At 44.2% G+C, this 26,645-nt stretch overlaps 1 protein-coding gene across 1 annotated transcript in view; it reads right to left on the bottom strand.

Annotated features, from left to right (window-relative positions):
* Positions 1-26,159, bottom strand: part of SYNPO2L (synaptopodin 2 like) — a 138,242-nt gene extending 112,083 nt beyond the window's left edge. Inside the window, exon 1 of the mRNA XM_040435838.1 lies at positions 25,939-26,159. Coding sequence (XP_040291772.1) covers positions 25,939-26,043 — 105 coding nt within the window. The 5' untranslated portion in view covers positions 26,044-26,159. The remainder of the gene's footprint in view (positions 1-25,938) is intronic.
* Between the last annotated feature and the right edge of the window lie 486 nt (positions 26,160-26,645).

Raw genomic sequence — 26,645 nt, forward strand, 5'->3', positions numbered from 1 at the left:
ACAGTAGAAGTTCAGGGGAAAACATCAGCAAAATAGCATACTAGAGGCATCATTATCTTCTACTTTGCCAGCCATCATACCTCAGCATCTGAGAAATTGCACTGTGAACAACTACTACTGGATGTACTACGACTCCTACTTTGCATTAATAGAGACTTGTTTTCTGGTACTTCTGGCCTGATTCCTTATCCCACCTTTTCACTGCACAGATCCCCAGGGAGCGATGGCCTGAGAGAATATACCATGACACATCATCTTATCAGGGCCACTACCACTCCCATCCTCTGCACCAACTCCTCGATGACTCACTGCACAATCCTCACACCAATTTTCCGTGAGGCAGTGACAGGAGGGTGCAGCCTTTCTTCCCTCAGGGCACACCTTTATGTTGGGACTGCTTTCTGATGGTAGTTGGGTTGCCCTTGGTATTATGAGTGTTGGATGGGTGCAAAGCAGGAGATGTCGGTGCTGTGGCCGGTGAATGGTGTTGGAGTCGGTAACCAGGCCAGTTGTAGAAAATAGACAAGTTTCTCTTTACTAAAGAGCAGAATGGGAATTTTAGTACATCCAACTGTATCAAACACAGTTTCAGACAATTCACATTGCAAATCTTCCCCTATAGCAATGTATGGATATGAACCAGGATGGGTTGTATTGTATTCCATATATCTCCAAAATCTCTCTGTAGAATCTAAGGCTGGCAATAAGTTTTTTTCTGAATAGAAAAGGATCCCCTCAGAATGGATCAGTTTGCCTCAGTTCAGTCACTATTGCGCTCTGGAGGCAGACACCAAAATGCTGCCTGCCATTTTTCTGTCCGCCATGTGTTGCGGAGCAAAACGGATCCATCCTGACATACAATGTAAGTCAACGGGGACGGATCTGTTTTCTCTGACACAATAGAAAACGGATCTGTCGCCCATTAATTTTCAACGGTGTTCATGATGGATCCGTCGTGGCTACAGAAAGCATAATACAACCGGATCGTTCATGACAGGTTCATGCAGTTGTATTATTGTAACGGAAGCGTTTTTGCAGATCCATAATGGATCTGCAAAAACCACAAATGTGAAAGTAGCCTATTTCTTTCTTTCTCTTTCTTTCTGGAGTACTGTAAAGTAGAGATTGTTTTCTTGATGCATAGCTCCAAAGAGTGAGCACATGTATCTTCTCTGACTTCCTCATCTAATTCTGTTAACCCTGACTGATCCATACAGCTCCATGTGGGCTGTACAAGACATCAGAACATTATTTGCAAGTACCCTATTCTGGGGTATTGCACACGGCTCAAGCAATACAGCGACAGCATCTCAGCCGCTGCATGAAATCGCTGTGTAGGGAAGAGCATCACTGGCCCTGTTGCTAGCACCCATGATCCCACCCTTAAAGCATTATTAAGGCAAGATGAGACACAGTCCCAACTAGCTCCTGGCCGGAAAACAGCAGAATGCTCCGGCGTTCACTGTTTCAGTAGCTCCCATTGTGGTGCATGAGAGCTAAGGAAACAGCGTACCACAGCAAGCTATGCTGTTTCCCTAACTTGCTGTACTACGCTGTTTCCATAGCTATTATGCACCGCAATGGGAGCTACTAAAACAGAGAATGCTGGAGCACTCTGCTGTTTCCTGGCAAGGAGGTGGTCGGGCTGTGTCTCATCCTGCCCTAATAATGGAAATATGAGAAAACCCCTTTAATGCCTGAATTTATTGAAGGGCAGCTGCCTTGTTTATCGATTGGGCAGCGTTATTAAGGAAACTGGCAGTATTACAAGATAAGAAATTTGGTGCAGTATAATTGTAGGTGGAGGATAAAGACAATTAATTTTGCCTGTCTGTCATGTATATTTTGTAACCACTGTTTCCTGTTTGCCCTGTAATGTTATCAATTCTAGAGATTTTTCAAAAATTCAATTCGGCCGGTTCGCCAAATTTTTCGGAAAAATTTGCTGACCAAATAACTCAAGTATTACAGGTAGATGTTAGCGTCAAGAAGTGCACTCCTTTTACACCGTCGTCAGCTGATTCCACATAGATGTCTACAGAACCTGTTCTATTAAATGTTTATACAAGTAGAGACCTCCTGACAGAATGGAGCGGGTGTCAGCAGTAAGTTTGTGTTGACGTCACTGATTAATTTTCCCCATTCTCTGATCCGTCAGAACAATAACCCACAAAAAACGGATCCTGTCTGTGGAGCATTCGCCTTCACTTGGTCAGTAATCCATCAGTATTGCTAATGGCAAAAAAAAACAGGAGTGTATCCAAAACAGAGATGACACGTGAACGGAATATTTGCATGTCTTCTGTGTTTTCTACCCACTCCTACTTTTGGCTACCAAATCATAAGCCAATTCTGATGGGACCATACAGGCCTTACAGCTGCTACACAGACAGGATCCGTCGTGCGTCTCATTTTTCCTTCCTTTTGACAGATCAGAAGAAGTGTCAATTAAATGATGATGTCAGCCAGGCCGAAAGCCAAAATAGTGGACCAGTCATGAAGTGGGGAGGGTGGGAACAGCATGAGAAGTCCACAGAGATGACCTATGACATAGTGGTGAGGTGGAAGCAGCATGAGGAGACCATAGAGTGGCCCAATGACAGGGTCTGGAGGTGGAAGCAGTATGAGAAGGCCACGGAGGGGCACTATGACAGAGTCTGTAGGTGGCGGCAGCAGCATTAGGAGAAGGCCCCCGAGTGGCACAATGACAGAGTCTGGAGGTGGCAGCAGCATGAGAAAGCCACAGAGTGGAACAGTGACAGAGTGTGGAGGTGGCAGCAGCATGAGTAGGCCACAGAGTGGCACAATGACAAAGTCTGGAGGTGGCAGCAGCATGAGTAGGCCACAGAGTGGCACAGTGACAGAGTCTGGAGGTGGCAGCAGCAGCATCAGGAGGAGGCCACAGAGTGGCACAATGACAGAGTCTGGAGGTGGCAGCAGCATGAGTAAGCCACAGTATGGCACAATTACAGAGTGCCGATCGACCAAGATACTTCTGGGGGAACCTGCCTGGCATGAACAGGCCTCTAGTAGCTACAGATAATGAGAAGACAAAGCGTCAAGATAGCTTTGAGCCCGGAATAGTCTTGAAGTTCATCAAGATACATCAGTAAAGATTTTTTTGCATATAACTGCCACGCTGACCACTGAATTAATTTTGTTTTTCGACCGAAATACTTCAATAAAGATTTTACTACATATAACTGCAGCGCTGAATGCTGAATACAATTAGTTTTTCCACCGAAATAAGTCACAAAAGATTTTACCGCATATTACTACAGCGCTGAACGCTGAATACAATTAGTTTTTCCACCAAAATATGTCACAAAAGGTTTTACCAGATATAACTTTGACCGAAATACATCAATAAAAATTTTACTACACATAACGGAGATGGAGAGGGTCTTCGGATTACCCCCGCACTATACGGATGTCTCAGAAATGAACCGCTGCTCCCGACAGCAGCTCCTGGGAAGGTCATGGAGCGTCCCGGTCATCAATTCGCCCCGCTGAAGGATTATTTAGAAAGTGTGTAGAAGCCACACGGGGCCCCCACGCTGCAGATTTATCATGGAGATGTCATGGAGATTTTATCGCATATAACTACAGCGCTGAACGCTGATTGAAATTTATTTTTCGACCTCAATACGTCAATAAAGATTTTACCACATATACCTGCAACAGTGAATGCTGAATATATTTTGTTTTTCTACCAAAATACTTCACTAAAGGTTTTAGCACATATAACTGCAGTGCTGAATGCTGAATAAAATTAGTTTTTTCACCGAAATACGTCAATAAAGATTTTATTACATATAACTGCAGTGCTGAACGCTGACTAAATTTTGTTTTTAGACCGAAATACGTCAATAAAGATTTTACCACATATAACTGCAGCGCTGAACACTGAATCAAATTTGTTTTTCGACCGAAATACATCACTAAAGGTTTTGCCACATATACCTGCAACAGAGAACTCTGAATATATTTTGTTTTTCTACCGAAATACGTCACTAAAGGTTTTACCACATATAACGGCAAAAGTGAATGCTGAATATATTTTATTTTTGTACTGACATAATGACAACTGCGAAAGTGAAATGCGTATATATTTTTCGTTTTGTACTGAAATAGGCTACTAAACTCTTTCACCACAAATAAATGCAACAGTGAAGTGCGTATATATTTTTCCTTTTTGTACTGAAACAGGACACTGAACGCTTTCACCACATATAACTGCAGAAGTGAACTGAGAATATATTTTTCTTTTTGTACTGAAATAGGCCACTAAATGCTTTTAGCAGAAATAAATGCACCAGTGAAGTGCGTATATATTTTTCTTTCTGTACTGAAATAGGCCACTAAACACTTTTGCCACAAATAACTGCACCAGTGAAGTGCGTATATTTTTTTCTTTCTGTACTGACATAGGCTAATAACTGCTTTCAACACATAACTGCAGAAGTGAACTGAGAATATATTTCTTCTTTTTGTTCTGAAATAGGCCACTGAACACTTTTGCCACAAATAACTGCACCAGTGAAGTGCGTATATTTTTTTATTTTTGTACTGAAATAGGACACTGAATGCTTTTGCCAAAAATAACTGCACCAGTGAAGTGCGTATATATTTTTTCTTTCTGTACTGAAATAGGCCAGTAAACCTTTGTTCTCAGGGGTGAAAAGATGATACCAGAAGAGTCTTGCAGCAGCTTACTCCCCTATAGGATGACCACATTTCCAAACTGCCATTCAGGGACACCCGCCCCGGCCCCCCCGCACCCATGTCCACTCCCCAAAAAATATGATTTTTGATACTTTTTAAAAAAAATTAAGTCACTTAGTGATCAGTTGATGCTACTGTGCCCCATCAGATGCTGCCAGTGTGCCAATCAGTTGATGCTACTGTGCCCCATCAGATGCTGCCAGTGTGCCGATCAATTGATGCTACTGTGCCCCATCAGATGCTGCCAGTGTGCCGATCAATTGATGCTACTGTGCCCCATCAGATGCTGCCAGTGTGCCCATGAATTGTCGCAAACTGTGCCTCATCAGATGCTGCCAGTGTGCCTATCAATTGCCGCTACTGTGCCCATCAGATCAGATGCTGCTAGTGTGTCAATTAATTGTCACTACTGTGCCCCATCAAATGCTGCCAGTGTGCTAATGAATTGTCGCTACTGTGCCCCCATCAGATGCTGCCAGTGTGCCCATGAATTGTCGCTACTGTGCCCCATCAAATGCCAGTGTGCCCATAAATTGTTGCTAGGCACAGTAGCAACAATTCATGGGCACACTGGCATTTGATGGGGCACAGTAGTGACAATTTACGTGCACACTGGCATTTGATGGGGCACAGTAGCGACAATTCATGGGAACACTGGCAGCATCTGATGGGGGCACAGTAGCGACAATTCATTAGCACACTGGCAGCATCTGATGGGGGGCACAGTAGCGACAATTCATGGGCACACTGGCATTTGATGGGGCACAGTCCATCAAATGCCAGTGTGCCCATGAATTGTCGCTACTGTGCCCCCATCAGATGCTGCCAGTGTGCCCATGAATTGTCGCTATTGTGCCCCATCAAATGCCAGTGTGCCCATAAATTGTCGCTACTGTGCGCCATCAAATGCCAGTGTGCCCATAGATTGTCGCTACTGTGCCCCATCAGATGCTGCCACCCAGTGTCAATTGCCCCTATTTGCTCACCTTTTGGAGTCATATAATGGAGATGGAGTGACTGTCTCCTCGTCTGGTCACTGGTGGTGGTGGAGCAGGGCAGGGCAGTCTTGCGCCGGTGTTCTTCCAGTCAGGACTCGAGGAGGCACTGGCGTCTGGCAGCCGGTGGGACACGTGGTCACCCTAATGCAGACCCATTCACTTGAACGGGTCCGCAATCGCGGAGATGCGGAACGAAAGCACAGATCGGAACCCCACAGAAGCATTACGGAGTGTTTCAGTGGCGTTTCTGTCGGTGCCTCTGCACCGCAAAAAAAAATAGAACTTGTTCTATTTTTTGCGGTGTGGATGGATCACAGTCCCATTCAAGTTGAATAGGTCTTGATCCATCCCGGGGGGGGGGACCGCAAATTGCGGTCCCCAATGCATGGAACAGATGCACAACGTTCGTGTGCAAGAGGCCCTATGTGCAATTTCAGTGCAGATTTCTTGCAGATTTTCTGCCGCTTAGGCCTGTTTCACACTTGCGTTCTGGCATTCCGGTCATCAGATCCGGCAGAGGATCTCAAAACTGGGCCAAAACGGTTCTGTATTGTCCCCATTGACAAAGAATGAGGACAAAACTGACCAGTATGCCTTCCGTTCCATTTTGTTAAGTTTTTTTTGACTGGACACAAAACCCGCTGCGGTTTTGGGTCCGGTCTGCGAATCGGAACAAACCGGATCCAGCAGCAAAATCAATGTAAGCCAATGATGCCAGATCTTTTTTTTTTTTGGATCTGAAAAAAAAAAACGGAAGAAGATGATCTGTCACCCATTGACTTACAATGAGTATAGTCCTGGGTCCCGTTTGTTCCATTTCAGTGTAACATAAACGCATCGCAACGGAATGGACACGTCCGAATGTATTAACATCAAACTGAACCGTTTTGGTCCGGCTTTGAGATCCTCTGCCTGAACTCAAAACCGGAAACCAAAACGCAAGTGTGAAACAGGCCTTATGGAAAGCAGACAATCGCCTTTTTGGTTCAAAGGTCCAGTTGGGCGTCTTGGTGCCCAGCACATGCTGGATTTGGCACTTTCAAATTTATTTATTTTCTGTCCCCCATACCAGAACGGAAATGAAAATAAAATGCTCTGCTCCTCCCCGTACTGCATAGCGCACGGGGAATAGGAAACACCATTCACGAGCAGAGGAGAGATCTGCACAGAATTCAGGGCACCGGCTTAGTTGCCCATAGCAACCAATCAGATTCCACCTTTCATTTTCCAAAGGAGCTCTGAAAAATGAAAGGTGGCATCTGATTGGTTGCTAGGGGCAACTAAGCCAGTTCTACTTTGCACCAGTTTTAATAAATCTCCCCCTATGTTGCAAAATTGCCACAGGTGCTCAGGTTTCGCTCTTTTGCAATGCATTGTGTGAAATCTGTAACATTGGTGAAAAACCATGCATCAGAACAGAGAAAAAAGCTTCATAGTGAACAGAGTCGTAGATTATTTCCTGTCATACAGGTACTTTCAGCGGCCTTCTCCCATCCAGGCTGGGGGCTGAAGTGGCACAAAAGCTTAGGCTACTTTCACACTTGCGGCAGAGGGATCCGGCAAGCAGTTCTGTCGTCGGAACTTCCTGCCGGATCCGGCAATCTGCATGCAAACGGACAGCATTTGTAGAGGGATCCGGATGAGCATCCATCTCACAATTACATTGCAAGAACGGATCCGTCTGTCATAAACTGATCCGTTTCTATTTTTTTTTTTTCACATTTTTAAAGGTCTGCGCATGCGCACACCGGCATTGCAGTATTTTTAATGCCAGATCCGGCACTAATACATTTCAATAAAAAAGAATGAATACCGTATCCGGCATCTGATCCGAAATTTTGGACGGAGATAATACCAGAGCATTTCCTCCGTCCAAAACGCCGTTCAGTAACTGAAGACATCCTAAATGGATTTCTCTCCATTCAGAATGCATGGGGATAAAACTGATCAGTTATTTTCCGGTATAGAGCCCCTAGGACGGAACTCAGTGCCGGAAAAGAATAACGCTAGTGTGAAAGTACCCTCAAAGGGCAGGTGTGCGACTGCACCAAGGAGCTGACCAACACTTTAGTAAGCGATCAGAGATGTGACCCGTGATGTGCCAGGTAGCGGCGCTCTATAGGCTTGTAACGCGTGCACCCCACGGTGTGGGTGACTACCTGGCAGTACAAGTCACGTGACATCAGAAATAAAAACTGCACAACCCTGGCACATAATGCACACACTGACTGCAATCTACAGAACGGATCAGATCAGCCACTGCTCAAGTCTAAAGTTTTGCATAGTATTCCCCATATCTAGGACTGAGCATAGCTTAGTAGATTTGCAACCATGTATATACAGGACCTCTGACGTCATACCACCGCAGACTATAGAAATCCCCCTGTATATAAAGCACCTCTGACGTCATACCACCGCAGACTATAGAAATCCCCCTGTATATAAAGCACCTTTGACGTCATACCACCGCAGACTATAGAAATTCCCATGCAGCGCCCTGACTACCTATGTTGCATCAGTGCAGCGCAGAGGTAGGTAGCTCTCACCAGCTTGGTAGCTCTGTAGGGGCCCGGGCCTATGATGCGGTGCTCCATGTCCCCGGCCCGGTCGCCTCTCCCCGGTGTTGCTGTGTCTCCAGGAGACGGGCACAGTTTGAATCTTGTACCTGAGCGACGGCGGCCGCCTATTGGCTTTGGGGACACCATGTGACGTCTCTGGGGAGTGAAGGAGGAGGCGGCGGGGGCGGCGCAGGGTTTTCTTCTTCTCACTTGCTGGGGCAGCTGCGTGCAGTGTGCAGGGTGTGGAGTCGGAGCCGCAGAGAGAGCGGGACATGGTGACGTCACTGGTTGCTACACGCCAAGCGGGGCAGCCGTAGCAACCAGTGATTTAGGATGAATTAATTACAACAGCACTGCGGCAGCAGCGGCAGTGAATGTTGCAGACTGGCAGGCAGTTGATTCCGGGACTCTCTATTGTCCCGGTTTGAAGGCTCCCGGGACACGGGACAAAAACGTAAATTACGGGACGATCCCGGGCAAACCGGGACACGTGGTCACCCTACTCCCCTACCCCTCTGCTATTCAGAACAAATTGTATGCCAAGTGTGCATGTATATGAAGACAGAAAAGCCGTTGACAAAGCAAGCATTCAGCCAACACGCAGCTATCTAAACTGTACTGTATAGCCAGCAAAAAAATAAGTAGTAGTCAATTTTTTTTTATTTTTCTCTCTTCAGTGTTTGTGTCCTTACAATCAAATGTTATGTTTTTGTAGATGCCCAGTAATCTAGAATATCTAACAATTTGTATACAGTCTTGAAAAAGTCTGTTTCCACTGTTGTAACCTATTGGTTCTCTCTGGTTATTCCTCTATGCCAGGCATCCTCAAACTGCGGCCCTCCAGCTGTTGTAAAACTACAACTCCCACAATGCCCTGCTGTAGGCTGATACCTGTAGGCTGTTCGGGCATGCTGGGAGTTGTAGTTTTGCAACAGCTGGAGGGCCGCAGTTTGAGGATGCCTGCTCTATGCCAATCACACCCATTGGGTGTGTCCTCTCCCCCCTTTCCACCATGAAACCTGACTAGTGTAGTCATCTAGTGACTCTATGATTAAGGGTGCGACAAGCGTGTACCCGAAATGCGTCAGAGAGATGTGAGGCCTGTTTTGTATTTATCTTTTGTAACTGCTTTTAATGGAGAAAAAATAAAATTTAATGGATTTTACCAATACCGGTTGCTGGAAATCACTTATATTTATCGCTGTGGGAGTGCAGTCCTGCACTATCCGTGCCCTGGAGGTCCGAGCAGAAGCTGGAGTTCGTTATTTTACTATTGGTTCTCTTTCTGCCAATACTCTATTTAGGATATCAAGAAATTACATGAAGTAATCATGGAAATCATGGCACAAGGTGGAAGCCAAGACTGGCTGCAGTGGTTCGATGACTTGACAAGCACAGCGCCTTACATTGTATAGCGGCTGTGCTTGGTATTCACATTCACTTCAGTCGCAAAGCACAGAGAAGGCTGCGGCGCTCACAGGAGTGCAGGTGCCTTCTCAAAGAGCTGATACTGATGAACTATTCTAAAGATAGGTCATCAGTATCTAAATCCTGGAAAACCCCTTAAGAAATAACCTAGCCAGTCGTATCATTCAGCCTGTACGCCGCCTTATACATTACAGTAATAATTGCAAAAGAACAGTCCCCTGTCATAGATTCTACTGAGAGAGACTTTAGCAAGATAGAGAGGGAAGTGGGCCATGACTTCCATCCTTGCCTAAATCCATACACTGTTGTCTGGGAGAGAATTGCACTCTGTACAACTGGAACTGTGTTTTGCTATAGTTGGATGTACTACAACTCTGATTACTGCAGTAAAGAGAGACATTTATTCTGTTTATTCTGGCGTGGTCTTATTCCTACACTATATGCTGGCCTTTGTACTCTACATGCCCCACCTTTCACCCATCCCAAGGACTGTATAATAGTCGGTGCCACTACCACTCCTATCTTCCACTCCAGCTCCTCAAGGGCTCACTACAAATGGACATTTAGTGGGGGTACGACCACTGGGAACCACACTGATCACAAAAATGAGATTCTAGAGTCCCCGGAGTTCATGGAGCATTGGTCACGCATGCCCGCTGCTGCTCCATTCAGTTCTATGGGAGTGCTGAAGAGAAGCTGAGTACAGTACTTGGTTATCTCTGTCAGTCCCACAGAGTTGAATAGATTGGCAGACATGACCAATTGCTCAATTAACTCCAGGGAATCTCATTCTTGTGACTGTGTAGGTCTCAGCAGTCACACAACCTCTTAGGGCTGTTTCACACGAGCGGATGTCGTGCGTGGCATCCGCTCCGTGAAAGAGTGCCAAGACCCGATGCAGACTGCAGAGGCACGAAGCATTAACATGACTGATAATGCTCCGTGCCTCTCTGTGATCTCTTTACTACGAAATCACAGTGAGATAAAGTTGTCACTGTGATTTCGTAGTAAAGAGATCACAGAGAGGCACGGAGCATTATCAGTCATGTTACTGCTCCGTGCATCGGGTCTTGGCTGTCATTCACGGAGCGGATGTCTCGCACGGCATCCGCTCATGTGAAACAGCCCTTTAAGAGCAAAGATTTTTTCTGTTGTTTCAATGTATCTTGCATGAGAAGGTAACATTGTGGTTCTTTCATATTGTCTGTGATAGATAAACATGAATAACCGTTTCTTGCATGTGCCAGAAACCAAACAAGTAAGTTCCTTAAACATCATATTCCTTTCACCAAGAAAAAACACATTAAAAAAGTCATATATTATTTGTCACATGATGTAGCGTATAGTACGGTCCCGTAAAAAATCAGGGATTGGCACTCATAAACTTGTCCATAAAGCTAGGTTCAGATCATATTTGGGCATTACCTTTGGCAACCTGTTTGAAATGTTCTACCTAGCATATTCCCCATAGGTGTACAATTGTATAACTATGTCCTTAGGGGTATCTTCAAGCCCCAGGGCACTAAAATATGCAATTTATTAAGCAAGTGTCCTAAAGCAAATGGATCTTTAGGCCACCTTAGGCACAAGAGTCCAGATGTGACTACTTCTGCTTCTTCAATGGTTAAGCCATTGCAGTTAAAGGGGTTGTCTCATCTAGGACATTGGTGGCATATCTCTAGGATACCTATCTCGAGAACAGGACCCCCAAAGAGAGAGGAGAGCAGCTGCGCATGTGTGATCACCCTCCATTATTTTCTATAGGCCTGTAGAAAATAGCCGAGCACTGGCTATCTCCAACAGTCCCATAGAGGTGAATGGAGCATTGGCCGCCCTTGTGTGGTGCGTTCCGGATTAATTTCTATTTTAGGAACTCCCATAGAAATGAAATAAGAACCGTCACAGATAATAATAACCCCTTTAAATTTTACTCAGAATTAAAAAAAAGATGTTGACACAGGACTCTGCTTCACTGGAGTAAAATGTATTAAAACAACAGCCCACTTCTTTAGGTGTGCATCATTCACAGTTCTCTTCAGGGGCGTCGTTAGGTCAAAACATTCGGGGCTTGAGCCTCGGATGTTTTGTCCAGTGCCCCGAATGTTATGCTGGTAGAATTTTTTTATTTATTTGGCTATTCCAGGGCCCTTTAATATTGATTGGTCCTGGGCAACCAACCACAGATCATCCTCCCACCCCCTTGTTCTTGTTCCGCTGATCCGCTACTTGCGGGCTGCGCGGGCACGAGTTCAGTCACTTCGGTGCTCAATCCCGTCCTGCGGTGCGTGATCCCGCGAGACCCGCCGCGAGAGGTCACGGGTCTCGCGAGATCACGCGCCGCAGGACGGGATTGTGCACCGAAGTGATTAAACTCATGCCCGCACAGCCCGCAAGTATCGTATCAGCGGAACAACTACAACGGGGGTGGGAGGATGATCTGTGGGGTTGTCCAGGGTCCACTCCCATCAATATTAAAGGGCCCAAGCAAAGATTTCTGCAGTGGTGAGGAAATAAAACCTAACAGATATTGGAAAGTTACCGAATGTTGTAATATATAAAGACGGCCGTCTGCAGTACTGCACTTCATTTACGTAAACCAGAACACCCCTTTAAGCATGCCTTCAATGTGCAATTTCAACACAGTGGGCTTGTGCCCCGGATGTTTTCAGACCCTAGCAACGCCCCTGGTTCTCCTATCTATACTTTAGACTGTCCAGTGATGTGGTTTATCAGTTGATGACGGAAAACTGAAATACTGTGCATGAAACATGGTGTCAAGTACTCATCAAATGCACCTTCAGCAAGTCACATTGTGGTTGACTGAAGGTCACTTGATATTCTGTTTGAGCCATGAACATACTGCAGCTGTTCAAGGCAAACTTACCAGTGGCTTTTTTATTTTGCTGTAAGTTAAGTCACTTAAAAAGGTTGTCCGAGATATATTTGTATTTAAAAATGGCAGGGAACCTAACAAATACATTTTTAAAATTTTTATATGTACCATTTTTTTCCAGCGCCACCGCTCCTCTCCTCGTGGCAGCCATGATATCATATTTTGGCTGCACAGATAATTTGCCATATACTGCAGATTTGCTTGATATCACTGTGTTTCCAAACCATGATGAGATTCTAAAATTTTGTCAACTTCGCTGGTAAGGTTATTACACTGCAGATTTGCTGCACAAAAATCCTCATGTCAAAAATCCACACATAATACACAGTGCATGTTCTGACCAATGGTGCAGAATTTTTTTTACTAGCATAGACGTGCAGTCATTAAGAATTACAAAATTATTATTATCGGTAATGAAATTTTTTATGTCTATGGCAAAGTGTAACACAGTCTGTGACTAAATACAGCACAATATTTCACAGCAAAAAACATGAGTAGAATTACTCTTATATATTTTATCTTGGTTAAATAAACTCAAGCACTCCTTGGAATGAGATTGAATCAGTGCATTATTTTTATTTGGTTTTTACTTGCAGGGCAACTTCAAATGCATGCATGTGATGTTGCAGTCTACAAAGGACCTTTATTAAACACAAGTTGCCATAGAAAGATAGAGGTTCTGCAAAGACCAGATGTAAAGATCAGTGTGGGGGAAAAACTCCACACTAAACACAGGAGGGAAGTGGAACAGTTAGGCCCCTTTCACACGGGCGAGTATTCCGCGCGGATGCGATGCGGGAGGTGAACGCATTGCACCCGCACTGAATACCGACCCATTCATTTCTATGGGGCTGTTCACATGAGCGGTGATTTTCACGCATCACTTATGCGTTGCGTGAAAATCGAAGCATGCTCTATATGAATGGGGTTGCGTGAAAATCGCAAGCATCCGCAAGCAAGTGCAGATGCGGTGCAATTTTCACGCATGGTTGCTAGGTGACAGTCTATAAACTGTATTATTTTCCCTTATAACATGGTTATAAGGGAAAATAATAGCATTCTGAATACAGAATGCATAGTAGGTGATCAATTGAGGGTTAAAAAAAAATAAAAAAATTAACTCACCTTCTCCACTTGTTCGCGTAGCTCCCGGTCTCTTCTTTACTTCTCAAAAGATGAACTATCGGCTAAAGGACCTTTGGTGACGTCAGATCACATGCTCCAATCACATGGTACATCACAGTGGTGATGGACCATGTGATTGGAGCATGTGATCTGACGTCACCACAGGTCCTAGCCGATAGTTCATCTTTTGAGAAGTAAAGAAGAGACCGGGAGCTACGCGAACAAGTGGAGAAGTTGAGTTAATTTTTTTATTTTTTTTTAACCCTCAATTGATCACCTACTTCGCATTCTGTATTCAGAATGCTATTATTTTCCCTTATAACCATGTTATAAGGGAAAATAATAAAATCTACACAACACCTAACCCAAGCCCGAACTTCTGTAAAGAAGTTCGGGTCTGGGTACCAAACATGCGTGATTTTTCTCACGCGAGTGCAAAACGCATTACAATGTTTTGCACTCGCGCGGAAAAATCGTGCTTGTTCCCGCAACGCACCCGCACATTTTCCCGCAACGCCCGTGTGAAAGAGGCCTTAGGCCTCTTTCACACGAGCGTGACAGATTAGCTCCGGATGCGTTCAGGGTGCGTTCAGTGAAACTCGCACTATTTTGCAAGCAAGTTCAGTCAGTTTTGTGTGCGATTGCGTTCAGTTGTTCAGTTTTTTCTGCGCAGGTGCAATGCGTTTGGATGCGTTTTTCACACGCGTGATAAAAAACTGAAGGTTTGCAAACAACAGCTCTTAGCAACCATCAGTGAAAAATGCATCGCACCCGCACTTGCTTGCGGATGCAATGCGTTTTTCACTGAAGCCCCATTCACTTCTATGGGGCCATGGCTGCGTGAAAAATGCAGAATATAGAACATGCTGCGTTTTTCACGCAACGCAGAACTGATGCGTGAAAAAAACGCTCATGTACACAGACTCATTGAAATGAATGGGTCAGGATTTAGTGCGGGTGCTATGCGTTCACGTCACGCATTGCACCTGCGCGGAAATCTCGCCCGTGTGAAAGGGGCCTAACTGGGCCTGGAAACTAGGGAAGGAACAGGTCAGCTCCTAAACAACTCTAATCTGGGCCCTAACTACCTATCAATATGAATAGACCTTGTAGGTAGGAATATTCATATGCTGTATACCTAGGCCCTTATATCCCTATAAGGCCCTGGAATGAGGTTAGGACCAGAGACAACCCATTTCTCCCCAGATGGACGAATGGAAGTCTCTGTCTCAGGCCCAGATACAAACAGGGAATAACAAACACAAAAAAATAAGAACAGACAAGACTTATCTGAAAGTAGAAAACTGGCAACCCCAGAAGCACCACAGAGTACAACTGACCAGCTAGTTAGAAGTCAGGAAGAAAATCTATAAACGGCACCTCCAAGAGTGAGAAGCCGCTACTTATTGGAAAGGTAAATTACCAACAATCAACACCTGAAGCAAGGGGTGTGGCATTCACCAAAACACAGACAGAATAAGAGCCACAGTGAACTTGTCAATTTAACCCACGAGTTGCCAGTCTCTCTGATCTCCTGGTAGCTGCCACGGGAATGTCCGTGACACCAGAGCTATGGAGAAGGTGTGTTTACACTATGGAGTAAGTGGATGGTCTATAGGCCCTGTTATCCCCTGTTCAGCAATCCAGAGAAGAGAAGATGAGCTAGAGAGGTGCCTGTGTATGATGCGTTTCTCTTCATTGTACAGGGAGTGCAGAATTATTAGGCAAGTTGTATTTTTGAGGATTAATTTTATTATTGAACAACAACCATGTTCTCAATGAACCCAAAAAACTCATTAATATCAAAGCTGAATATTTTTGGAAGTAGTTTTTAGTTTGTTTTTAGTTTTAGCTATTTTAGGGGGATATCTGTGTGTACAGGTGACTATTACTGTGCATAATTATTAGGCAACTTAACAAAAAACAAATATACAGGGAGTGCAGAATTATTAGGCAAGTTGTATTTTTGAGGATTAATTTTATTATTGAACAACAACCATGTTCTCAATGAACCCAAAAAACTCATTAATATCAAAGCTGAATGTTTTTGGAAGTAGTTTTTAGTTTGTTTTTAGTTTTAGCTATTTTAGGGGGATATCTGTGTGTGCAGGTGACTATTACTGTGCATAATTATTAGGCAACTTAGCAAAAAACAAATATATACCCATTTCAATTATTTATTTTTACCAGTGAAACCAATATAACATCTCAACATTCACAAATATACATTTCTGACATTCAAAAACAAAACAAAAACAAATCGGTGACCAATATAGCCACCTTTCTTTGCAAGGACACTCAAAAGCCTGCCATCCATGGATTCTGTCAGTGTTTTGATCTGTTCACCATCAACATTGCGTGCAGCAGCAACCACGGCCTCCCAGACACTGTTCAGAGAGGTGTACTGTTTTCCCTCCTTGTAAATCTCACATTTGATGATGGACCACAGGTTCTCAATGGGGTCCAGATCAGGTGAACAAGGAGGCCATGTCATTAGATTTTCTTCTTTTATACCCTTTCTTGCCAGCCACGCTGTGGAGTACTTGGACGCGTGTGATGGAGCATTGTCCTGCATGAAAATCATGTTTTTCTTGAAGGATGCAGACTTCTTCCTGTACCACTGCTTGAAGAAGGTGTCTTCCAGAAACTGGCAGTAGGACTGGGAGTTGAGCTTGACTCCATCCTCAACCCGAAAAGGCCCCACAAGTTCATCTTTGATGATACCAGCCCAAACCAGTACTCCACCTCCACCTTGCTGGCATCTGAGTCGGACTGGAGCTCTCTGCCCTTTACCAATCCAGCCACGGGCCCATCCATCTGGCCCATCAAGACTCACTCTCATTTCATCAGTCCATAAAACCTTAGAAAAATCAGTCTTGAGATATTTCTTGGCCCAGTCTTGACGTTTCAGCTTGTGTGTCTTGTTCAGTGGTGGTCGTCTTTCAGCCTTTCTTACCTTGGCCATGTCTCTGAGTATTGCACACCTTGTGCTTTTGGGCACTCCAGTGATGTTGCAGCTCTGAAATATGGCCAAACTGGTGGCAAGTGGCATCTTGGCAGCTGCACGCTTGACTTTTCTCAGTTCATGGGCAGTTATTTTGCGCCTTGGTTTTTCCACACGCTTCTTGCGACCCTGTTGACTATTTTGAATGAAACGCTTGATTGTTCGATGATCACGCTTCAGAAGCTTTGCAATTTTAAGAGTGCTGCATCCCTCTGCAAGATATCTCACTATTTTTGACTTTTCTGAGCCTGTCAAGTCCTTCTTTTGACCCATTTTGCCAAAGGAAAGGAAGTTGCCTAATAATTATGCACACCTAATATAGGGTGTTGATGTCATTAGACCACACCCCTTCTCATTACAGAGATGCACATCACCTAATATGCTTAATTGGTAGTAGGCTTTCGAGCCTATACAGCTTGGAGTAAGACAACATGCATAAAGAGGATGATGTGGTCAAAATACTCATTTGCCTAATAATTCTGCACGCAGTGTAGTTTATGGAGGCTGTGAAACACATTTGTCTGATAAGTAGAAGTCCCAGAAATGGAACCCATATTAGTGTTGGGCGCGAATATTCGAATTGCGAATATTAATCGCGAATATCTGCACTTCGAGAATTCACTAATATTTTGAATATAGTGATATATATATTTGTAATTTCTAATATTCTAGATTTTTTTCATCAGTAACCTCCCTTCTTGCTTGTGGGCCAATGAGAAGGCTGCAATGTCTTTGTCTGAGCTTAGCAACATCTCTAGCAACCAATAGGAAAGTTGCCTACCTCTTACTATATAAGAACCTCCCCAGCAGCCATTTTCTGCAGTTTTTTTTAAAGTTCTGAGAGAGACAGCAGTGACAGCTTTGGGTACTTTCACACTAGCGGCAGGGGACTCTGGCAAGCTGTTCCGGTGGGTGAACAACCTGTCGGATCCGTCCTGCCGCTAGTTCACGTGTGCCCCTGGACTGCCGTTCCATCCCCATTGACTATAATGGGGGCAGGGGCGGAGTTCCGGCGGCAGCACGGCAGCGCACACCGAGAGGCAGCTGGACTAAAAGTGCTTCATGCAGTACTTTTAGTCGGGCTGCCTCTCGGCGTGCGCTGCCGTGCTGCCGCCGGAACTCTGCCCCTGCCCCCATTATAGTCAATGGGGACGGAGCGGCAGTTCGGGAGCATACGTGAACTAGCAACAGGACGGATCCGACAGCCTTCCGGAGTCCCCTGCCGCTAGTGTGAAACTAGCCTAATATATATATATAATACAGATAGTTAGTGGGAGATAGTCAGTGTAGGTTATATCCTGATATAGTGTAGCTGTTGCAGTGCAGGGTGTTAGGTAGTGTGATAGGTTCTGCTGTCCATACATACATGCAGACCTGCTAAAATGTTAAGTTTCACCTATTGTGCAAAAATATTCGCATCATTAGTGCCGATTAGCGCAATCGCGAATATATTGGAGCACTCTAACTGCATATAAAGCCATTTTTAATGTTCTGCCGTGCCAACCATTTTCTCCAGTCTCAGGAAACTTCTAGCAGCTTGGGAAATGTAGCAAAAGTGACCCACGCCTGTATTTTGCGCGCATTACGCGAATATTACATTGACGATTTTTTGCAATCAAGAAATTATCCTGAATTCGCGAATATATGGCGAATATTAGCCCAAATATTCGTGAAATATCGAATATAGCCCCTGCCACTCATCACTAGTCAATATGCCCTATTGGTATGACTTAGGCCCCTTTCACACGGGCGTCATGTTTTTGGCACGAATAGGATGCGGGTGCGTTGCTGGAAAATGGGCGATTTTTCCGCGCTAGTGCAAAACATTGTAATGCTTTTTGCACGCACGTGAGAAAAATCGGCATGTTTGGTACCCAAAACCGAACTTCTTCACAGAAGTTCGGGTTTGGGTTAGGTGTTGTGTAGATTGTATTATTTTCCCTTATAACATGGTTATAAGGGAAAATAATAGCATTCTTAATACAGAATGCTTAGTACAATAGGGCTGGAGGGATTAAAAAAATAAAATAAGTAATTTAACTCACCTTAATCCACTTGTTCACGCAGCCCGGCTTCTCTTCTGTCTTCTTCTTTGAAGAATAGGACCTTTGATGACGTCACTGCGCTCATTGTATGGTCCATCACATGATCTTTTTACCATGGTGATGTATCATGTGACGGACCATGTGATGAGCGTAGTGATGTCACCACAGGTCCTTTTCCTGTGCACATCAAAGATTAAGACAGAAGAGAAGCTGGGCTGCGCGAACAAGTGGATTAAGGTGAGTTAAATGATTTTTTCTTTTTTTTTAACCCCTCCAGGCTATTATTTTCCCTTATAACCTTGCTATAAGGGAAAATAATAATGATCGGGTCTCCATCACGATAATCTCCTAGCAACCGTGCTCGAAAATCGCACCGCATCCGCACATGCTTGCGGATGCATGCGATTTTCACGCAGCCCCATTCACTTCTATGGGGCCTGTGTTGCGTGGAAAACGCACAAAGAGGAGCATGCTGCGATTTTCACGCAACGCACCAGGGATGCCCGTGTGAATTAGGCCTTAAACTCATTTAAATCCCTAAGCTGGCCATTTGCATTCAATAGCTGTCAGGTTTAGCATCATTCATCCAACATCTACACTGCGTGCAGAATTATTAGGCAAATTAGTATTTTGACCACATCATCCTCTTTATGCATGTTGTCTTACTCCAAGCTGTATAGGCTCGAAAGCCTACTACCAATTAAGCATATTAGGTGATGTGCATCTCTGTAATGAGAAGGGGTGTGGTCTAATGACATCAACACCCTATATCAGGTGTGCATAATTATTAGGCAACTTCCTTTCCTTTGGCAAAATGGGTCAAAAGAAGGACTTGACAGGCTCAGAAAAGTCAAAAATAGTGAGATATCTTGCAGAGGGATGCAGCACTCTTAAAATTGCAAAGCTTCTGAAGCGGGATCATCGAACAATCAAGCGTTTCATTCAAAATAGTCAACAGGGTCGCAAGAAGCGTGTGGAAAAACCAAGGCGCAAAATAACTGCCCATGAACTGAGAAAAGTCAAGCGTGCAGCTGCCAAGATGCCACTTGCCACCAGTTTGGCCATATTTCAGAGCTGCAACATCACTGGAGTGCCCAAAAGCACAAGGTGTGCAATACTCAGAGACATGGCCAAGGTAAGAAAGGCTGAAAGACGACCACCACTGAACAAGACACACAAGCTGAAACGTCAAGACTGGGCCAAGAAATATCTCAAGACTGATTTTTCTAAGGTTTTATGGACTGATGAAATGAGAGTGAGTCTTGATGGGCCAGATGGATGGGCCCGTGGCTGGATTGGTAAAGGGCAGAGAGATCCAGTCCGACTCAGACGACCTGATCTGGACCCCATTGAGAACCTGTGGTCCATCATCAAATGTGAGATTTACAAGGAGGGAAAACAGTACACCTCTCTGAACAGTGTCTGGGACGCTGTGGTTGCTACTGCACGCAATGTTGATGGTGAACAGATCAAAACACTGACAGAATCCATGGATGGCAGGCTTTTGAGTGTCTTTGCAAAGAAAGGTGGCTATATTGGTCACTGATTTGTTTTTGTTTTGCTTTTGAATGTCAGAAATGTATATTTGTGAATGTTGAGATGTTATATTGATTTCACTGGTAAAAATAAATAATTGAAATGGGTATATATTTGTTTTTTGTTAAGTTGCCTAATAATTATGCACAGTAATAGTCACCTGCACACACAGATATCCCCCTAAAATAGCTAAAACTAAAAACAAACTAAAAACTACTTCCAAAAATATTTAGCTTTGATATTAATGAGTTTTTTGGGTTCATTGAGAACATGGTTGTTGTTCAATAATAAAATTAATCCTCAAAAATACAACTTGCCTAATAATTCTGCACTCCCTGTATACCTCCCAACATCCTCATACACATACAGTACATGTTTGATTCGGCCAAACATGTATGTGTTGTGAGAGTAGAGAGCTGCTGCTCGACACTTCTGGAGGTGGCTTATCTCCTGGAAGAAAAAAGGATCAGGAGAAAATTTTCAGTTTGCCCAATCCTTTCTCTCCCCAAGATCATCTGTCATGGTGAGTCGGGAAGTCAGTAATGTGTATTGGGGCCATTATGCTGATGTAATCATTTGATCTTTATACTTTTTATTTTGGTGGGCTGTATCACTGAAACCAACATTATTACCTTATTCATCTCCTGGAATCTACCTTTAGGCCTCATGCACACGACTGTATGTATTTTGTGGTCCGCAAAAAATGGATTCACAAAAAATACGGGTGACGTCCGTGTGTATTCCGTATTTTGCGGAACGGAACAGCTGGCCACTAATAGAACAGTACTATCCTTGTCCGTAATGTGGACAATAATAGGACATGTTCTATTTTTTTGCGGAATGGAAATACGGACATACGGAAAACAGAATGCACACGGAGTACCTTCCGTTCTTTTTTGCGGACCCATTGAAATTAATGGTTCCGCATACAGTCCGCAAAAAAAACGGAACGAACACAGAAAGAAGATACGTTTGTGTGCATGACCTAAACAGGCATTTCCAACAGCTGTCTCATGACAGGTGCTCTTTAAAAAGTTGCATAAGTTGCTACTATTAGATCTCTTGCACACGGCCGTACAGCTCTCGTGGCCGTATTGCGGTCGTGTGCAAGAGGCCTTATGCAGAGATTAGCGAGAAAAGGAGTGTCCCACGGCGCAAAAGACCACCCGAAGGTTCAGTTGAGATGCAGAGTACTTTATTAGGCAAGCGGTACAACGCGTTTCAGGGATAAAACCCCTTCTTCAGGTACAAATGACTTGCATCTTTATGCAGAGATTGGGTTTTATTAGATATTTCTGGACAGCATTTTTGGAGAGGGGTGCAGCGTCCCACATTAGTGTGAAAAGAGGACAACTTAATACATCTGTTTATTTATGTATTTGTCTAATGTACTGAATGTATGGTATTTCACATTATCAGTCCGGCATTGTCATTTCACCCGTTCGCCCCTAGGTGGTGCTGGCACCACACTATATATAGCTTGGGTGTGTCTAGCTTAGAGGATTGAGAGTATTAAGTGAAGTTAGTGGAGGAAGTGAAGAAGCAAGTTCATGGAGGAGAGAAACAGGCTAAACTCAACATGTAGCTGTTTTCCTTTCCTCTGGGCCCTGATCAAGCCTGGATAAGACAACCACAGCAGCCAAGCACCAGACAGTGAGTCTATGTATAAATATGCAGTAAGCCTAGTGAGGGTTACAGCTGAATCGAGCTTATGGACCTCATCAGCACCAGTGCCTGAGAGTAACTTTCCAAGTGCCAGTACACGTATAGATAATTAGTGCGCAGAATTGTCCTTATCCACTACACAAGCCTTTCCGGGACATAGTGGAAAACCCTAAACCTTTTTAGTGGATCATCCTGCAAATAATGAAGCAGAAGTGTTTGCCTGCCACGGGGGAAATCGCCCTTATAGGATAGCTCAAAGTGAACAGATATCAGCATATTTAATACCAGGTTGCTATAGATTGAATTTAGGACTATCACAAGAAGTCTTTTCTTGTCACGAGGGTGTCAAGAGCCACGCCTGACTCCGTTATACCCGGGGTCAGGAAGTCGCAGCGGGTGGCTGCGCGCTCTATGTCTAAAGACAGTGCTGTTTATTAATGGTAGCTTTCTGGGTTTGCCTTGCAATCCTTTTTGGCTCACTCAGGGATCCGTAGCTTCTCCTCCTCAGCTGTTTCTTGTCCAGGAATCCCAACCTCCTTATATTCCCATCTCTCACTTCTCTGGTTGCCAGATATACAGCTTCCAGCCTGGACTTCTATACTGACCCACTGGAGCTGTGTAACTGTGTTCCCTGGTTGTTGTTCCAGAGTGTTACCCTCCGGATCCCTGTTGGGCCTTGGTGGTCTGCTGTTGTCGCCCACCTGGGATTATATGTTTGTCTGTATTGTCTGTCCTCTCCTTGTGGTTTTCCTCTTAGTGTCAGTGGTGCGGACTAGTGATCCCACCGCCCCGTTCACTACATAGGGCTCATCTTAGGGTAATCCAGGGTTTAGGCACGTGATCGGCGTACGGGTGAGGAACCCGTCTAGGGACGTCAGGGCAGTCAGGTGCCAGCCGCAAGGTGAGTCAGGGGTCACATCTTTCCTTCTCTCTTGGACAGGGCCTTCCCATTTCCCTCCCTTTGCGTGACGCCGGTCATTACATTTCTGTGAAGTGTCTACTTTAAAGAGACAACTCCTCAATTGACAATTGCCTATGGCCTCTTTCACACTGGCGTGTTGCCGTATTGGCGTATTGCGGACCGCATTTGCGGATCCGCAATACAGGGGTGGCGTTCTGTGGGCATTCCGCATCACGGATGCGGACCTATTCACTTGAATGGGTCTGCAAATCCGGAGATGCGGAATGGTGTGGAACGGAACCACGAAATGGAACCCTATGGAAGCACTACGGAGTGCTTCCGTGGAGTTTCGTCCCATACTTTAGTTCCGCAAAAAGATAGAACATGTTCTATCTTTTTGCGGAACGGCCGGATCGCGGACCCATTCACTTGAATGGGTCCGCGATCCGCTGCAGCTGCCCCACGGACTGTGCATGTGTATTGCGGCCTGCATTTTTCCGGGCCGCAATACGGCAACGGGGCGCACACGCCAGTGTGAAAGAGGCCTAAAACTGATAAGTGGAACACAATTGTACCTTTTTCCCAGCCATCACTTATGCCATACGAATGCACTTTGTTGATGGACTGTAACATCTGCCTTGAGACTATTGATTCAAGTAAACGTTGGAATTATTCTACTGACTTCTCATCATTTCCACTACTAAACTCAACATTTGCACCTAGCGGTGCTGGCGTCACGAACCAGGGGCCCAGCCACCAAAGCACCTTAAACACCAATTACCATCCATCAAGGGCACCTCAACCAACATCTGGCGGGTGTTCCCTGCAACAGAGAGTGCCCCGGAGGATTTCGTGCTGTCTTCCCATCCACTGTACTCCAGCCCTGGGAGGCATCTGCTAACCGTGAGTACATGAACTATTACACCCATCGGTCCACCGTAGCCTCACGTATTTCCCCTGTGGTTTGGTACGTCACAGGGGCACTTTTTGTAAAGCACTGTAATTCCTGTATATGCAAAGTTTATTATCATTATTATATATATAATAACTTTAGATGATTATTATTGCCATTATTCACTGTGTAATTTCACATGCCTTTTTAAAAAAAATTGAATGTAGTAGTTCAAGTGCCTTTTAAAGGGGTTTTCCAAGATAATAAGAAATTATACTCACCCGTTTCTCTACTGCTATCCTCTGTGCTGCTGGTGCAGTTGTAATGTGACTTCTTGTTTGCAAACTGCAGTGGTGAAGTCTGCAGCCAGACACTATCCTCATTGGTCTAACGCTGAGGACAATGAGGTGCAGTGGTCACGTGCCACACACAATTGCCCGTCACTGTGCATGTCATCAACTGCGTTGTGTACAGCAACATACCGCTGCCAATCATTATCCTTACCGTTGCAGCACTAAGGACAGTAATGATTGGCTACACTGGTCACATGCAATATACCAGCACCTCACCATTGCAGTTTGTGATCAAGCAGCGGAAGGAGGACCGTAACAGTGACATACAGAATGGCGCTAGAGAAAATGGTGAGTATAAGATGATTTTTCTATTTTAGGCTATTGCAAGGCTTGCCCAAGATTTTTTAATATCTCGGACGACCCCTTTAAGACCTTCTTCACACAGGGTTTTGTTCTCAAGTTTTTGACATATGTTAAAAAAAAAATGTAGTTTGTATTTTTTTTATATAATACGATAAAGAGTGTGTATGTGGTATATATGGCTTCACAAAGCCACAGTAGATGAATATATAGGGGGTCATTTATTAAGACTGACGTTTTAATAACCCCTATACCTGGCGGTAGATTGGCCGAAGTTATGAAGAGGCGCCGGCTTCTACATACTTTGGCGTATTCAGCACCAGTCTAAATATAAGCCAGCTTCCAAGATGTCTTACATTTAGACCATTTTCTATGCCTAAAACAGGCGTAGAAAATGATGAATGAGACAGGCCTGCTGGCCCTTCCCCTCCCACTTTTTTAGATCTGGCGTGAGCGGAGACAAGTCACAGATTGCGGCGCAAATAACCTTTTCGCCACAATCTGCTCCAGAAATATGTTTAATAGAGGGGTATGTCTGGATAATAAATGACCCCCATAGCCTCTCTTTACGTTTAGTTGAGTGGTTTAAAAATAAAATACTCACTTGTCACCGAGTCAGCACAAAATCATACTTACTTCATCCATTTTGTTTCGAAGAGCCGGCCTCCGTCATCTCGATTGAAGATCTAGCACGAAATCTCAAGCGCCCCGTGATGACATGCGAGATCTTCAATCCAGATGACAACGGCCGGCTCTTTGCCCTCAAAAGGATGAGGTAAGTATGATTTTTTTTATATTTTTAACTGCCATTCGGTGAAAATCGATTCGCTACCACGAAGCACAAGGAAATTCGGCTTTCTCTGAAAATCGGATCGAATTCCACTTTGTGGAATCCGATTCGCTCAACACTATTGCCTACCATTCTAAAAAGGTATGAATTGAGAATTAGAATTGCTTTTTTAACAATCGTTCTCCGAAAGAATACTAAGAAATACATGAAAAAAGTGACTTTCAAACATTATGCAATAATACTGCGGTATTTAACGGTATCCTTTGTAAACAAAGCTAATTAAAGAAAAAGGAAACATGAAAGAAAGCATTTCATATAAGATTTGTGCAGATTTCTGACGGTCTACCAGAATGTGCCAGTGTTATGCCTCTTCTTGGCAGTCTTAATGTGCTATAAAAAGTGTCCGTAGCTAAGTAAGCAAAAACTAACATCCATGCAAACAGTAAGAATACTATTGCTATAGTGCTATTGTCCATTGATATCTGCAATATGCAATCCAGCCTTTATGCCGTTGTATATGAACAGAGCAAGCATGTTCTGCAGAACTGTACAATAAAGAGTCCATGTGCATGAACTACCATAGCTATTCTCAGTAATGAATGTAAAAAGTAGTATGGTGTAAACCGATATAAATCATCTTTTTATATAAGATGGTAACTTGATGAGGTTTGTGTCGGTGCAACCACTTGACCTTGCGGTGTTAGGCCCTTATGATGAGTTCATACCTTTGAAACAAGCAGAGGTAAGCTCTTCTCAGCTCCCCCGTGCAGTCTAAAGCCCCAGGGACCCTCTCCGGACAAGGTGATGATAATACAGTCGTCGCTCCCCATACTTCTTTGTCGTATTCTGCAGATCTAATTATCTGATTTCCATCACAAGTCTTTTTCCTTGTTTTAAAAGTAAGCAAGCAAACAGCAGGAGTGGAGATCCTGGCTGCTCTCAGCTCTTCTGGGACCTTCTCCACTTCTTACCATGAGTCAGTGATACTTTTGGGATAAAGCCAGCGGCGTCCCCAGCACATGTTATGTCAATCTTCCAACCATCTCTGTCTTTCTCTCCCTCCCTTTTCACCCCTTCTCTGAAAGCAGATCCCTCCTACCAATCTATGGAGCATTGTCCATCAGACCTATACAATCTAATTATAGATGTAGGCCTTTCAGTAATAATGCATTCTGACACCCCTCTGAACCCACCTGTTCAAATTGCTGGAATACTACTGCTAGGAGCACTGCTATTTGTAGAGAAAGAGGAAAGAGTTAATTCAGTATGTAGGATGAATGCAAATAACCTTGAGTTATGTACAGGAAGAAAGAAAGGTTATACAGTTTAAAGAGTCACTGAGCTGTCAAAAAAAAACATTTAATATGTCATAGTAATAATCTACAAAAGTGAGTACACCCCTCACATTTTTGTAAATATTTTATTCTATCTT

This window comes from Bufo bufo, chromosome 6 (genome assembly GCF_905171765.1).
Source record: "Bufo bufo chromosome 6, aBufBuf1.1, whole genome shotgun sequence".
Lineage (NCBI taxonomy): Eukaryota > Metazoa > Chordata > Amphibia > Anura > Bufonidae > Bufo > Bufo bufo.